The 17089-nt window shown below is 44.3% G+C and overlaps 2 protein-coding genes across 2 annotated transcripts in view; both read right to left on the minus strand.

The window, feature by feature from the left end:
• The window catches only part of LOC103275844 (GON-4-like protein), a 134355-nt gene that overhangs the window by 80360 nt on the left and 36906 nt on the right, over window positions 1-17089 (minus strand).
• LOC103275848 (YY1-associated protein 1-like) overlaps window positions 1-17089 on the minus strand; it is a 22326-nt gene that overhangs the window by 4773 nt on the left and 464 nt on the right. The window contains exons 2-5 of the mRNA XM_021706563.1: window positions 15157-15301; window positions 11911-12061; window positions 1915-2031; window positions 2-927 (exon numbers count right to left, since the gene is read on the minus strand). Of these exons, the coding sequence (XP_021562238.1) occupies window positions 2-927; window positions 1915-2031; window positions 11911-12061; window positions 15157-15301 (1339 nt within the window). The remainder of the gene's footprint in view (window position 1; window positions 928-1914; window positions 2032-11910; window positions 12062-15156; window positions 15302-17089) is intronic.

Consider the following 17089-nt stretch of genomic DNA (forward strand, 5'->3'; position numbering starts at 1 on the left):
AATGTCCACATTCACTTGGGCTTTATCTTCAGGGGTGGCTGGTATAGGAAGATTCACCGAGTTGCCAGAAACAATTAAGGGTGAGATGGGGGAGGCCACAAGGGGCTGGTTCAGTGGACAGGGGAAGGAAGTAGGGTTAACCAAGAGGGTAGTGATGGGAATAGTCTGGGGGCTCTGGGCCACAGTTGCACTGACAGGCTGGATCATGTTACAGCCACTGCTGAGGCTCAAAATCTTTACAGTGGTGGCAGGCACAGTGAAGATAACGGGGGCAGAATGAATGAGGGGGGCAAGTTTCATACAGGGAGAGGCCTTGGCCCTCTTTCTCTTTGAAGTCCTCCGTTTCACACATGGCTTTCGAAACTTAGAAGGGCCAAGGGAGGGTAATATTACCTTGGGCACAGGAGTAGAAGAAAGCAAGGTCTGGGACTCAGTTGGAAGAAAGCTGGTTGTGGCCTCAGAGGGCAGAGCAGGCAGTGCCGCAGGAGACTCAAAACTATCACTCCCATTGACCCCCAGTGGAGGGACACCAGGAACTGTCTGGAGAACAGTGGCTGGCTGGATCGGGTGAGGAATCTGGACCGCCATTTTGCTCAGAGGGGCTTCTGACTGAGTTGACCTGGCTGGCATTTTCCCGGGGTTGAAGCTAGGCTGCAAAGAGGGGCTGGGTCGGATAGGGAGGGGCTTCAGGATGGATGATCGCTTCTGTCTCCAAGCCTTCCTGGAAAAATAGTTGGCAACTGGCTTCAGTTTCAGGACTACACTTTTAGGCAACAGCAGTGGGTACTGAGTTTCACTCTGCAAATCTGAGCAGTCTTTCTCTAGGCCTCGGTCTGAGTTGATCTCAGTGTTTCCTGTCACATTTCCTATCTCTCTAGCGCCATCAGCTATTTGCCGCAGTTCATCCTGGATGGATGGCAGGCTGGCCTAGTGGGAACAAAAACACTGATTCACTGCACATGTGAGACTTTGGGAAAAGAACAGGGCTTTCTAGATTTTTTTTTTTAAGTAGGAGTCTCATCCGTCGCCTAGGCTGCAGTGCAGTGGCAGGCATACTCACGGCCACCCCAGCGTAGATCTGCTGGGTTCCGGCAATCCTTCCGCCTGTCTTCCAAGTAGGTGAACTACAGGCATGTGCTACCATGCCCCACTAATTTTTTTGATTTATTGTAGATATGAGGTCTCGCCAGTTGCCTGGGCTGGTCTTGAACCTGCAGGCTCAGGCAGTCTACTCACCTCAGTCTCCCAAAGTGCTGGGATTACGGGCCAAGCCATTGAACCCAGCCGGCTTTCTAGATTTTAAGGAACTTTCCAATACCATCTCTCAAAACAGCGCACCAAGAAGAGATTTTTCTCATATCAAATTTCCATGAAGACAATATTCCAATTATATACCCTGAAAACTCTTCTCTTTAGAAAATCATCATTTTACCCATTACTTTGAATAGGCTCTGGGGAAGGGCAGAAAAGTAAGGGAAGAGGGTGAATGAGCAAGATTTCTCAAGTCCTACTTCTACAACTATAGCATTCAAAGATTTAAAAAAGCATTTGAAGGCCGGGTGCGGTGGCCACGCATATAATCCCAGCACTTTGGGAGACTGAGGTAAGAGGACTGTCTGAGTCCATGGGTTTGAGACCTGCCTGGACAACTTGGCGAGACCTCATCTCTACAATCAAAAAATTAACTGGGCTTGGTGCTGCGTGCCTGTAGTTCCAGCTACTTGGAAGCCTACTTAGAAGGATCACCTGAGTCCAGCAGGTTGAGGCTGCAGTGGCTGTGAGCGTGCCACTGCACTCCAGCCTGGGTGACAGAGTAAGACTCCAACTCACAAAAAAAAAGAGCCCATGACATTTCTGCCAGAATTTTGTCAGTGACCTTCTGCCTCCTGCAGACTCTGAAGAGGCAAGTTGTACCTTTAACCAGAACGGGAGCCGGTGTTCTTCCCTTTCTACAGGAGGCTTCCACTGGTGTGGCTGGATCTCTTCACAGCACTTCAGTAAGACAGGCAGTTGTTTGGTCTTCTTATAAAACTGAACACAAAGAAATAAAGCATAAGTTACCTTCTTTCCAGAAACATGCCCCCTGTCAGGTTGGGAAATTGGAATAGTAGTCATTTGAGATACACAAACACATACACAAACATTATATACACACATCCATAAATAGCACATGAATACTTTTACATTTCAAATTAAACTAATCTCTATTTAAGATTTTCCAATTACTCAATATCTTCTAACTGATGATCTCCATTCTGGTTGCCAGGAAGGATAAAGTCTGGTAACAGAAAAGGAAGCCAATGGTCTGAGTAATCGTATATAAGATTTACTCCTGGCCAAGCATGGTGGCTCACACTTGGAATCCCAGTGCTTTTGGGAAGCTGAGGAAGAAGGATCACTTAACACCAGGAGTTCAAGATGAGCCTGGGCAGCACAGCGAGATCCTATGTCAAAATGAATTTTTTAAAAATTAAAACATTAGTCAAGTGTAGTGGTGCACACCTATAGTCTCAGCTACTTGGGAGGTGAGGCAGGAGAATCGCTTGAACTCAGGAGTTCAAGGTCACAGTGAGCCACAATCACATCATTGTTCTCTAGCTTGGTGGACAAACCAAGACTTTCTTAAAAACAAACACACACACACACAAACAAAGCCCAGTGTGGTAGCTCATGCCTTTAATTCCAGCACTCTGGGAGGCTGAGGCAAGAGGATTGCCTGTGCTCAGGGATTTAGGACCAGCCTGAGCAACATGGCGAGACCTTGTCTCTACAATAAATTAAAAAATTAGCCAGGTGTGGTGGCGCACACTTGTGGTTCCAGCTACTTGGAAGGCTGAGGCAGAAGGATCACCTGAGCCTAGCAGGTCGAGGCAGCTATGGCCATGAACATGCCACTGTACTCCAACCTGGCCGACGGAGTGAGACTCTGACTCAAAAAAAAAAACTAGTTCCAAAGCCGGGCTCGGTGGCTCAGCCTGTAATCCCGCGCCTTTGGGAGGCTGAGGTGAGTGGATTGCCTGAGCCCGCGGGTTCGAGACCCTCCTGGGCAGCAAGACCTCATCTCTACAATAAATCAAAAAATCAGCTGGGCATGGTAGTGCATGCCTGTAATTCTGGCTACTTGGAAGGCTGAGGCAGAAGGATCGCCGGAGCCCAGCAGGCGAGGCTGTGGTGGCCGGGAGCGTGCCACTGCACTCCAGTCTGGGCGACAAGAGTGAGACTCCAACTCAAAAAAACAACAACAACAAAAAAAACTAGTTCCTGCTCAACAGCTCCAATTATAGTATGTCCAAGATAACCCTCATCTTGGACATACATGGAAGCTTCTTATAAGCAAATGATGGTGTTAGGGCATAGAAGGGAAGGGGAAAAAAGAGACTGAAAATTCAGTTTTAAAAGTAAATGAGTAGAACTCATCTTAAACCAGTGGCAATAAGCATCCACTCATTCAACTTATATAGAATGTTTTCTAGGCCAGGTGAGGTGGCTCACGCCTGTAACTCCAACACTTTTAGAGGCCAAAGCAGGTAGACTGCTTGAGCCCAGTAGTTCCAGACCATCTGGGCAACACAGTGAGACCTTGGCTCTCCACAAAAAACTTAAAAATTAGCTGGGTTTGGCACACACCTGTAGTCCCAGCTACTCAAGAGGCTATGGCAGAAGGATTCCCCAAGCCCAGGATGTAGAAGCTGTGATGAGCTGTAACTATGACACTGTACCACTGTACTTCAGCCTGTACAGCAGTGAGACTTAAACTCAAAAAAAGAAAAAAAAAGAGAGAGACTGTTTTCTATGTGCCAGAAACTTTGCTGTAAGCTACACACACAGATAATAAAAGCAACTCCTGCTCTCAAGGAGTTGACTAGTGGGAGAGACAGTTAAGTAGACCAATAATGACTCCAACTCAAAAATAAATAAATAAATAAAAATGACAAAGAAATATCTTAAACTTGCACAAGAAAGATTGTTCTGGAAGAGGTCCAACTAAAGATGATTTTTTTTTGAGTTGGCGTCTTTGCCACCCAGGCTGGAATGCAGTAGCACACTCACAGCCACCCCAGCATCAACCTGCTAGGGGCTCCCGTGATCCTTTCTACTCAGCTTTCCAAGAAGCCGGAACTACAGCACTACCACGCCTGGCTAATTTTTGATTTCTTTTTTTTTTTTTTTGAGTTGGAGTCTCACTCTGTCACCCAGACTGGAGTGCAGTGGCCGCTCCCGGCCACCGCAGCCTCAACCTGCTGGGCTCCGGCGATCCTTCCGCCTCAGCCTTCCGAGTAGCCGGATTTACAGGTGCGCACTACCACGCCTGGCTAATTTTTTGACTTATTGTAGAGATGAGGTCTCGCCTGCCCAGGCAGTCTCGAACCTGTGGGCTCAGGCAATCCACTCACCTTAGCCTCCCAAAGGCGCGGAATTACAGGCTGAGCCACTGAGCCTGGCAATTTTTGATTTCTTGTAGAGACAAAGTCTCTCCAACTTGCCCAGGCTGGTCTCGAACCCACAGGCTCAGACAATCCACTCGCCTTGGCCTCCTAAAATGCTGGGATTACAGGCTGAGTCACTGAGCCCAGCCAAAGATGAAACTTAATGCAACAGAATTTGCTACTCCACTCTCCCTCAGTTTCTCTTCCAGCTCTTACTTCTCGCCCTCCACCTTTACCTTTGGAGGAGGGCAGACCTGTTTTTCCAAACCAAACTTGCAAGTGCTCTAGAAAAATCTTACTTACAACTTTACCATGTGTTTAAAAAATTGATGCTAGATAACACCAGCATTTGTTATATCAGGCTCACCAAAGTTGTTTTTATAAATAAAAAATTAGTCAGGCACGGTAGCTCACGCCTATAATCCCAGCACTTTGGGAGGTCCAGGTGAGAGGACTGCCTGAGCTCATGGGTTCGAGATCAGCCTGGGCAACTTGGCAAGACCTCATCTTTACAATAAATCAAAAACTACAAAATTAGCTGGGCATGTTGGCACGTGCCTGTAATTCCAGCTACTTGGAAGGCTGAGGTGAATGCCTGAGTCCAGCAGGTCGAGGCTGCGGTGGCCAAGAGCGTACAATTGCACTCCAGCCTGGGCGACACAGTGAACTGTGACTCAAGGAAAAAAAAACAACAAACAAAGAAAAAGAAAATCTTAAGTAACTTTTACTAAGCCTAGTGCTTCTCCTGCTGGACAGATAAAATACTGGGTACTCTGTGAGCACAATAAGGATGGGAACTAATCACTTCCATCTAATTGTCCACACCTCACAAACAACTATAATTTTGCAATTTATAAAGGATTTTAAACAAATTTGCCTGTTCATAATTAAAAATAAGCCGGAACAAATCATTTCACATCCATGTGGTTTCTTCACTCTAGTTTTACATCAGACTGTTAACAGACAGAAATGGCAAAAAGTTTCCTATATGTAGTCAATTAAAAAAGGAACTTTTAAGTGTTTTTTCCCACTGAGATACTAGAAAAGCAACGGGGTGTCAATGTGGGGGCTGCAGAACCAAAGGGCTAAACAGGCACCCCTGTGGTTCAGGAAGGTGCAGTCGCTGTTAGTGACAAAATTCCAACTGTCCATCAGAAACCTGGTAAGAACGAACCTCTTAGGGGATGGTGTCCGTTGCTTATGGGTATAGTCTGTAGTGGCACTAAAAGCGTAATTGCTCCAAAGAGGCCTAAACCTCCTGGACCTTGTCCACTGTGCAGGCCAGAAAGCCGCTGGGAAGCAGGTGTATTCGCTTCTGAAGAGAGAAGAGAACACCTGGCTCAGAAATGGTGGCCACTTAAGAAGGCCTAGAAATCTGCTAAAGTACCTGGCACTGGCTCACCATCACTCCAACAAACCCCAGGTGATTATTAGGGCACTGAAACACAAATTAATTTCTTAATTCATACAGGTACCAACCTTTTGGTCCTGGCCATCCATGTTGGAATCATACAGATTTACTTAATTGTAAGTCACTAAAGGTTAATTCAAAGTATAAATGTAAAAAAAGTTATCTAAAAGATAAAGAAAAAAACCAGAAAGCAAAGGAAAAAATGTAAGAAAGTTACTGGTGAAAGGACAGACTGAGAGTAGGAAATGCATTTTTAAAATTTTGTTCTTAAACCTTAATACAATGATGAAAAAGTAGAGGCTATATTTTTGGAGAAATGCATACTTTAGGTAAAATAAACTTTGCCGACTTCATCTTTTCAGAAACAGACTTCTTGATGCCAGAGGTATCTCAGAGTGGCAATCAAGCTTGCCTAGAGTAAAGGGAATTTACAAGGCCTAAGACATCATACATTGGACATGGATTGAAAAAGTCATGAAACTTGTAACTACAAAAGTTATGACTGCAGAGGGTGAGCAAGTGGAGATTCCATCTTCCAGTAAAATAGGCCCTATCTACAGGGAAGTCAAGGATCCCCCCAAGCTACCCACTGGGAATGCCTAGGAGATAAGGAAAAGTGCATCCCTCCATTAGCTCTAAAGAAGGTTCAGGAACATTAGAATCCTTGTCACACCCTTCTATGGGGGCTATGATAATATGGACAGACATTAATAGGTCTCTGTGTCACAGGATCTCCAAGACATCCACAGGTAAGTAAGTAAGTAAGACTTCCATGGAAGTCACATCAGTCACGTCTACCTGTTTGCAACATCTCCAAGGAAAGGATTTAAGCCAGGACTGGGGTTGGGGGGGAGGGCTACGAGGCCATACTAACCTAGAGTGTGGGCCCGCTCCCTGTCTGTGACGGGCGAACTTTTCTTAAATAAATCTTCTCAAAATTCTTCTTTGTGTATTGCAATTCTTTGCATTGCTCGGATCTCTGGGTTGCCAGCATGCACCTCCGGCTTGCCGGCTCTGGTGGTGCTGTGCCTCCCCTAGCCTCTTCTCTCCATCCACCCTCACCCTATCTGTGCCCTAACAACTGGTATAAAGGTAAGTTTTGGGTAAGAAAGAAAGAATAAAGGAAGGCCGGGTGCGGTGGCTCATGCCTATAATCCCAGCACTTTGGGAGGCAAGGTGAGAGGACTGCCTGAGCCCACAGGATGGAGATCAGTCTGGCCAACTTGGCGAGACCTCATCTCTCAATAAATCAAGAAAAATTAGCCAGGTATGCTGGCATATGTTTGTAGTTCCAGTTTCTTGGAAGGCTGAGGCAGAAGGATTGCCTGACCCAGCAGGTTGAGGCTGTGGTGGCTGTGAGCATGCCACTGCACTCCAGTCTGGGTGACAGAATGAAACTCCAACTCAAAAAAACAAAAGCTATCAATTGTTGTAAAGGTATATCAGACCTACTATAAAAACAAAAGAAATAAGTTTTCTTTTGCCAATTGAAAGGACAGACTGAGAGTGGGAAGCCATTTTTCGTCTTGTTCATAAACCCTGACACAATGATGAGAAAGTAGAAGCTATGTTTTTAGAGAAATGCACACTTTAGGTAATATTAACTTTGCCGACTTTGTCTTTGCAGAAACAGACTTCCTGGTGCCAGATATCAGAGTTATCTCATAGCGGCACTCAAGCTTGCCTAGAGTAAAGGGTATTTACAAGGCCTAAGACATCATACATTGGTCAAGGATTATAAGTCATGAAACTTGTAATTACAAAAGTTATGACCACTCAGAGGGTAGCAGGTGGGGATTCAATCTTCAGTAAATTGGGCACTATCTACAGAAAAGCCAAGGATCCCCTGAAGCTATCCACTGGGAATGCCTAGGAGATATAAGGGGAGGAGCACCCTCCATGAGAATTCGAATCCTTGTCACGTCCTTCTCTAGGGGCTATGATATTATGGACGGACATTGATGGGTCTCTGTGCCACAGGATCTCCAAGACATCCACAGGAAGTCACAGCAGTCACGTCTACCTGAGTGCAACATCTCCAAGGAAAGGATTTAAGCCAGGACTCGGGGCTATGCCGTCACACTCACCTAGAGTGTAGGCCCACTCCCTGTCTGTGGGGGACGAACTTTTCTTAAATAAATCTTATCTTCTTTCACCTCTATGTGTTGCACTTTTTTGCATTTACTTGGATCTCTGGGTTGCCAGCGCATACCTCTAGCTTGCCAGCTCCAGTGGTGCTGCGCCTCCCTGTGTCTCTCCCTCTCCATCCATCTCACCCTTACCATATCCGGACCCTAACACAAATGTTTACCTGTTTTAAATTCTATTGTTCACTATTATTTCCTACAATTTAAGTTACAATCCAACTGCATGTCTCTAATTTTTTTTTTTAAGTGAGAAAGCAAGATTTATTAAGAGGACAGAAAAACTCCCACAGTGGGAGAGGATCCAAGGGGGTTTCTGCTAATGTTTTCAATTTTTTCTTAGACTTTGTCGAAATAGCTGTATTTCCTTGTTAAAGTCATTATTAACAAACCCCCTTATAACTGTATATAAATTCTAATCACAAAACCCAAAGAAGCTTGAACACAAGCTGTGGGGACATCCACAAATAGAATCAGGAATTCACTGGTGCAACAGTAAAAGATGCTTAGACTCCTGTAGTGGATATCAAGCCAACTGAGGTGACTATAAATACATTTTACCAAACATCAAAGCCTCAACATGTCATAACAGCGGCTATAATGGCCTTTATTATAGTAGAGTTAATTCAAATAGTATATGCTTGTACACAGTGCTTTGAATACTAAAGATACTTAAACAACTCCATAGGCTTCTGTGCTTTCATCCCCTCTTCTTGCTCTAGATAGGCAGGGACAACTCTACGCTGCATGTTCAACAGGAAGTAGTTACAGAAGCCTGCCTGACCTTTGTCCCTGTTCCCAGGTGCAAACAAGTGGGAAAGAACAGGAAAGTCAAGGATCTCCCAAAGCTACCCACTGGGAATGCCTAGGAGAAGGAAAGCGCACCCTCCATTAGCTCTAAGGAATGTGATTCAGGAAGGTGCAGGAGCATTAGAATCCTTGTCAGCGGGCTCAGTGGCTCAGCCTATAATCCCACGCCTTTGGGATGCTGAGGAGTGGATTGCCTGAGCCCGTGGGTTTAAGACCTGCCTGAGCAACTTGGCGAGACCTCATCTCTACAATAAATCAAAAATCAGCCGCGCGTGGTAGCGCACGCCTGTAGTTCCAGCCACCTGGAAGGCTGAGGCAGAAGGATCGCTGGAGCCCAGAAGGTCGAGGCTACGGTGGCCGGGAGCGGCTACTGCACTCCAGTCTGGGTGACAGAGTGAGACTTTAACTAAAAAAAAAAAAAAAAAAAGAATCCTTGTCACACCCTTCTCTAGGCGGAACCCCAAGAAACTTAGAATAAGCCGTGCTCGGTGGCTCAACCTGTAATCCCGTGCCTTGGGAGGCTAAAGTGAGTGGATTGCCTGAGCCTGCGGGTTTGAGGCCCTCCTGGGCAACTTGGTGAGACCACATCTCTACAATAAATCAAAAAATCAGCTGGGCATGGTAGTGCGCGCCTATAGTTCTGAAGTAGGGTCAATCTCCCTTTTACAGTTCCAGCTACTTAGAAGGCTGAGGTGGAAGGATCGCCGGATCCCAGCAGGTCAAGGCTGAGGTGGCTGGGAGCGGCCACCGCACTCCAGTATGGGCGACAGAGTAAGACTCCAACTCAAAAAAAAAAAAAAAGAGAGAATAAACTTAGTTCACATTTTGCCTCAGTATTTCCATTTGGGCTTTAATTAACAGGCACTAAATCTAGCACAGGTTAGACATAGATAAATTTCCAAGAGGCAGGTTTTAGGAAGCATTCAGATATTCTACTGTAGCCCAAGCCTCAGTCTACCCCACCCCTATCAGCTACAAGGACAGAGTCATAGAAATGTTAATAGACCACCTTTTGGTCAAGGAGTTTGTGGATTGCGAATGTCTGATAAGTTTCTTACAGGAAAACCCCTCCCCTTGTCTCACATCTAGCCATGGCACACGATCATGTGACTAACCTACTCACCTGCCTGCTGTCCTTCACCTGACTTTCAATACCAGCAATTACCTGCCCATTCATAATGACATGGAGCAGACTAACACCCAATCACCTTAATGACCTTCCCCCACCCAGGGAAAATGGTTAAGAGGACTCTAACATGAGCAGCCATTTTGCCAATGCCAGGCCATTGCCTTACTAGACTCTTTGGCCATGTGCTCTTTGAGCTATGGCTGTTACCATGCTTCTTGGCTTTGGCACCTACTCTATCTTGGGGAGGTAAATTTCCTTTTTCTCTAATTTCCTTTCTAAATAAACTATATTTTCTAATCTAATTTCTGTGCAATTCTTTGCATCTTTCATGCAGCATCAGATTGCAAACCAGACACCCACACTCCTAGAGAGCCTGACCTAACATTCTGGATGTCCCACTGAGAGTGTGACTCTTACAACCTGAATATCATCTAATCAAAATTTTGATACAATTATATCATACTTCTCACTACAAACAGAGTGAGAATATTGGAAAACAGAAAATGTGCAGGTTGTGGTGGGAGTAAGGGATTGAGGAGAGATGAATCCTTAGTTTCCATGGTTTAAAGTGAATAAATGAGGCCTAAATCCAAAACAAGTAGCTATTATAAGCATCTACCTAGATATGAAGGTAAATACACCATCGGCCCATAAATCCTAGGTTATCAGGAAAACAAGAGGAAAATTTTCTCCATGACTTTTTCTGTAGAACTATTTGACTCTTTAAGTATATGCTGTATGACTTTGATATAAATATCTACACAAAAAAGAGTACAGAAAAAGCATGTAAGTGGAGTACTGTCTAACATTTCTAGAAAGTTAGAGAATGTATGGATAGAAGAAAACATGAATTTGTTAAAGTATTTTTTTTTTTGAGTTGGAGTCTCACTCTGTCACCCAGACTGGATGGAGTGCAGTGGCGGCTCCGACCACCGCAGCCTCGACCTGCCGGGCTCCGGCGATTCTTCCACCTCAGCCTTCCAAGTAGCTGGAACTACAGGCGCACACTACCACACCCGGCTAATTTTTTGATTTATTGTAGAGATGAGGTCTCGCCAAGTTGCCCAGGCGGGTCTCGAACCCGCAGGTTCAGGCAATCCACTCACCTCAGCCTCCGAAAGTGCTTGGATTACAGGCTGAGCCACCAAGCCTGGCTAGATTTTTTTTTTTTGAGTCGGTGTCTCACTCTCACCATGGCTGGAATGCAGTGGCATACTCATGATCACCACGGCCTCGAAATGCTGGGCTTAGGAGATTCTCCCACCTCAGCCCTCCTAGTAACCACAAACTGCGGGCAAGTACCTCCACACCTGGTTAATTTTTTAATTCGCTGGAGAGACAAGATCTTGTCAAGTTGTCAGGCTGGTCTCAAATCCCTCGGCACAGGCAATCCTCTTACCTGCAACTCCCAAAGTGCTGGGATTACAGCGTGAGCCACTGAACTGAGCCTGGATTTGTGAACTCTTTTAAGACTTAAATAATTCCATATTTAGGGGAAATATCCATGAGAGAGAAGAGGAAGAAGGATCAGTGTCCTTGAAAAGGCAAAGGAGAATGAACCCAGTACACAGGTGGGAGGAATTAGCCTGGATGAAAGAAGGACTCTCTCCTCTTTTTTTTTTTTTTTTGAGTTGGAGTCTCACTCTGTTGCCCAGACTGAAGTGCAGTGGCTGCTCCCAGCCACTGCAATCTCGACCTCCTGGACTCCGGTGATCCTTCTGCCTCAGCCTTCCAAATAGCTGGAACTACAGAAGCACGCTACCATGGCCGGCTAATTTTTCTTTTTTTTATTGTAGAGATGAGATCTCGCCAAGTTGCCCAGGCGGGTCTTGCACCCACGAGCTCAGGCAATCCACTTTCGGCCTCCCAAAGCACGGGATTACAGGCTGAGCCCAGCCGGACTCTCTCCTCTTTGAGACTATAAGGAGGAAAAAGAAAAGGCACATGCACACAGGACAGAGTCGTAGGGGAGCAGGCAGGAGTACTCACTTTAATTATGTTGTCCGGAGCTCTGTTCATGTTGAGGTTCTTGATTCTCACGGTCAACTGGCGGGCAGTCTTGCAGATCATAAGGTACTGGCTGATTAGCAGGTTAGGAACCTCGGTCCCTTCAAAATGCTTCAGTCCTAAAGCTAACAAACTGAGAAAGGAGCAATGACACCAAATCTCACTTCAGTTCTTTCTTCTAAAAAGGCTCCCCAGATAACGCCACACATTTCACAATCCACTTTTCCTACATCGAATTCTTATACAAGTTGATGACTACTCAACAGAAAATTTCAGACATTTGTTGAGGGCTAATAAATACTGTGAATAAAAATCAAACAGGAGTTCACAATTAAGTGGGAAAAAGAAAAACTAGGCACAAATCATTAATAAACGATCACACTGACATTTATACTAACAAAACACAGTTCAAAAGAGAATACAGCCTAATCCCGTGCCTTTGGGAGGCTGAGGTGAGTAGATTGCCTGATCCTGCAGGTTTGAGACCCGCCTGGGCAGCGAGACCTCATCTCTACAATAAATCAAAAAATCAGCCGGGTGTGATAGCGCATGCCTGTAATTCCGGAAGGCTACTCAGAAGGCTGAGGCGGAAGGATCGCCGGAGCCCAGCAGGTCGAGGCTACGGTGGCCGGGAGCGGCCACTGCACTCTAGTCTGGGTGACCAAGTGAGATCCAACTCAAAAAACAAACAAAAAAAAACAAAACAAAAGAGAATACAAAGAAAGGAGAATGATTTTTAAAAAAACAAATGTAAAAATACTAGGTACCCTGTCAGAAAAATTAAATCACTATAAGTACTATCCCAACATAACATATTCATTTATGGTCACACATGTACATAATTGCTGATGGCAGTCTGACAATACATGTCAAGAGCTATAAATGCTTATAATTTTTTTTTTTAGTTGGAGTCTCACTCTGTCATCCAGGCTGGAGTGCAGTAGCACAATGCTCATGGCCACTGCAACCTCAACCTGCTGGGCTCAGATGATTCTTCTCCCTTAGCCTTCAGGTCACTGGAATCACAGGCATGCGCCACCATACCCAGATAATTTTTATTTAGTGTAGGTCTTGCTGTGCTGCTCAGGCTGGTCTTGAACCCCTGAGCTCAGGCAATCTTGTCACCTCCACCTCCCAAAGTGCTGGGATTATAGGCTTGAGTCACCACATCAGGCCAATGTTTATAACTAATCACGCTCTTGGGAATTTACCCACAAGGATAAACTCATAAGATTGTAAAAATCTATACGTACAAATATACTTCATGAAATCTCACTTAAAATAGCAAAACAAGTAGGGAAAAAAGACCAATAAAAGGACTATCATAAGACCATTAATTATTGCTTTAAAGGATAACATAACAATGGCTAGGTTTGGATGCTCCTGCCTATAGTACCAGCTCTTTGTAAGCCCAAGGCAGGAGTATTGCTTGGGGTCAGGGAAACCTCATCACCACAAAAAATAAAAAAATTAGCTGAGTGTGAGGCTGTACACCTGTAGTCCCAGTTACTTTAGAAGGCCGAAGTGGGAGGAATTTGAGAAAACTGAAACAAAATTGAGGCTGCGTGGTGAACCAGTATCACAACACTGCAGTTCAGCCTGGTTCACAAAGTGAGACACAGACTCAAAATAAATAAATAAATAAAAATTTAAAAATCAGCCAGGTGTAGTGTGAGTGCCTATATTCCCAGCAATCAGGAAGACCATTTCAGCCCAGGGGGTCAAGACTGCAGTGAGCTATGATTATACCACTGCACTCCAGCCTGGCTGACAAAGTCAGACCCTATCTCAAAAAAACAAGCAAAAAAAAATCCCCAAACCCACCAAAGACAATGTTATAGGTTATAAAAAAGAAAAACAATTTCAAGAAGATGTGATGTTTCCAAAAGCAAATTCAAACTTCCTTACATTAACAGTAGTCACATAAGAAATGTATGAAGGATGAGCGCAGTGGCTCAAGCCTGTAATCCCAGCACTCTGGGAGGCTGAGGCAAGAGGATTGCCTGAGCCCAGGGGTTTGAGACCAGCCTTGGGCAACTTGGTGAGACCTCATCTGTACAACATACCAAAAAAAGTAGCCAAGGGTGGTAGCACTCGCCTGTAGTTCTAGCTACTTAGAAGCTGAGGTGAAAGAAACACGAGTCAAGCAAGTCAATGCTGGGGTGGCCGTTAGCATGCCACAGCACTCCAGTCTGGACAACAGATTGAGACTATGACTCAATAAAAAAAAAAAAGGAAATGCATGGAGAAAGACAATGCATGGTTTGTGTAGGTAGGATAATAGATACAAACTTTTAGCCTGTGGTAATTTTCTGTTAATAGTACTATAAGATTGGTTTTATAATAAATAAAAGATAGTGGGGCACAATGGCTCATACCACCTAATCATAGCATTTTGGGAGGTGGCGGCAAGAGGATTGATTGAGTCCAGGCGTTCAAGACCAGCCTAGGAAACGTTGCAAGACCTTGCCTCTATAAGAACTCAAAAAATTAGCCGGGCGGGGTGGCCCCCACATGTGGTTCCAGCTACTTGGAAGGCTGAAGTGGAAGGATCACCTGAGCTCATCAGGTCAAAGCTGTGGTGGCTGTGAGTGTGCCACTGCACTCCAGCCTGGCCTCAGGGTAAGATCCTGACTGAAAAAAAAAAAACAAAAACAAAAACTAAAAGATAAAACAATAATTAAAATGTTTCAAACATGTGTGTGGCTTCCACCAAAAAAGCAGAATTTGGCAATGGTGGAACAGGCATAGCCAGTAGAACTCTCTACACTGCCTTTCTTTTTGTCTCTTGTGTCCGTGTATTATTATTATTATTATTATTATTATTATTATTATTGAGTTGGAGGCTCACTCTGTCATCCAGACTGGAGTACACTGGCACACTCCCGGCCACTGCAGCCTCGACCTGCTGAGCTCCGGCGATCCTTCTGCCTCAGCCTTTCAAGTAGCTGGAACTATAGACATGCGCTACCACACCTGGCTAATTTTTTTTAAATTTTACTGTAGAGATGAGGTCTCGCCAAGTTGCCCAGGCAGGTCTCCAATCATGGGCTCAGGCAATCCACTCACCTCAGTCTCCCAAAGTGCTGGGATTACAAGCTAAGCCACCTAGCACGGCTAGTGTCCATGTATTATTATACATGCTTTCTTTCCCCTAAACTCATCAACAAAACAATGTCTTCTCCTTGGGATATTCTGTCTTTTTGATCCCCGATAGCAAACACTCACTTGTCCTCAGCCTTGGTGAAGAGGATCTTGTACTGAGGATTCTTTTCCTTCAGGGAACACAATGGAAGTAGCTCTGGATACATGAAAACCTTACTTGTGGCCAGTGTCCAAGCCACTTGCTTTGGCAAACAGGGAAATTCACTGGCTGTAAGAAAAAAATCTTGTGATGAATAAAATTCTAGGATGAAAGAGGGCTTCAGGAAAGCCTGGGAATGCATTTTTGCATTTAGATAGTGCTGTCCTTATCTAATTTGATCCATTCTACCCACACACCCTTCCCAAAAAACTTTCCACAGTCTTTCTTAGCCTAACATTATATCTAAAGAGAGTCCCATTCAATGTCAATAAAAGTTGATTCTCTATTCTTTACTATGTGGAACATAACACATTAAGTAACATAAACACTTGCAAAGTACTTAGTAATACCTGGTACACAGTATATGCTCGAAAACTTTTTTACCTCCTTCCCCCTTTAAATTCTTAAAGGATAAGAGATATTCAAAAATGCTTTCTTTCTTCCAAGATAATACTCCAACTTTTTTAATCTCCCTCACAAATCTGGTATTCCAAATTTTATTTTTATTTGATTCTTACTTAACTTTCATTAAGTACTCCCAGATTCCTCCTGAGACTGGGAACAAAAAAAAACATAAAAGGAATGAGACAATTCAGTCTCCATTTGTTTCCTATCAGACCTCTAAATTTCAGGCACCTCTGAGTTACCAGAGACAAAAACCACCATATCCATCTCTCCTTCCGTAAGTATTACTTTTATATCTCCATAAGAAAAGCACAGGACACTAGATCTATGAGTTAGTACTATCCATTTGGTGTTAAGCTTTTTTTTTTTTGAGTTGGAATCTCACTCTGTCGCCCAGACTGTAGGGCAGTGGCAAGCTCCTGGACACCACAGTCTCAACCTGCTGGGTTCAGGTGATCCTTCCACTTCAGCATTCCAAGTAGCTGGAACTACAGGTGTGTGCCACCACGCCCGGATAATTTTCTTATTTTTTTATTTATTGGAGAGATAAAGTTTCACCAAGTTGCCCAGGCTGGTCTGGAACCCATGGGCTCAGGCAATCCTCTCACCTCAGCCTCCCAGTGTTGGGATTATAGGTGTGAGCTACCATACCCAGCAAGTCAACTTTTCATTACCAATATATAACTATTATAATTAGTTTGGTATCAGTGTCAATGATATAATACACTTAAATTCAACTACATTCAACTTAACTGTAAGACTTGAAGGATTTAAAAATAGAGTTCAAAAACTCGAATATAGAACAACCACAACTGATTTGCTAAATCAGGGGAAAAAAACAGAAGGAAATGTTTCACTTAAGGAAATAGCAAATATTTTCTCAAGAAACTCTTAAGACAATGCAAGATAGATGCTAAATCTGCAAATGTATTTAAAATACTAAACAAGGAAAATGTACAATCTCTAACTTGTGCTTAGCTCCCAAGTCAACCTTCCATTCAAAATGGAGACCCTACCTACCTATAGTCATTATAAGAAATATGATGAGTTGGTCTTAATAAAAGAGGAAAAACCTAAATATAACCAAACTTACCGCCTGCCTCCTATCTTGCCTAGACCCGTTTGTCTTCATCTGACTCCTAATGCCTACTACCTTCCTATCATTTAAGTGCAGTTCTTAACAGGGAGTCCCGATCACTACTGTCCTACATCCTTATCCTGTCCACTGCCTCCATGCCTTACCTAACCCCAAATGTTACCATGCAAATCCAGAACTCAGACAATGAGGACAAAAGGATAAAAACGAGAATGAGAAAAATTGCAAATATTCTTTTTTTTTTTTTTTTTTTTGAGTTGGAGTCTCACTCTGTCGCCCAGACTGGAGTGCAGTGACGCTCCCGGCCACCGCAGCCTCGACCTGCTGGGCTCCGAGGATCCTTCCGCCTCAGCCTT

The sequence above is a fragment of the Carlito syrichta genome, unplaced genomic scaffold (assembly GCF_000164805.1).
Source record: "Carlito syrichta isolate Samal-C Ts95f unplaced genomic scaffold, Tarsius_syrichta-2.0.1 Scaffold315800, whole genome shotgun sequence".
NCBI classification, from domain to species: domain Eukaryota; kingdom Metazoa; phylum Chordata; class Mammalia; order Primates; family Tarsiidae; genus Carlito; species Carlito syrichta.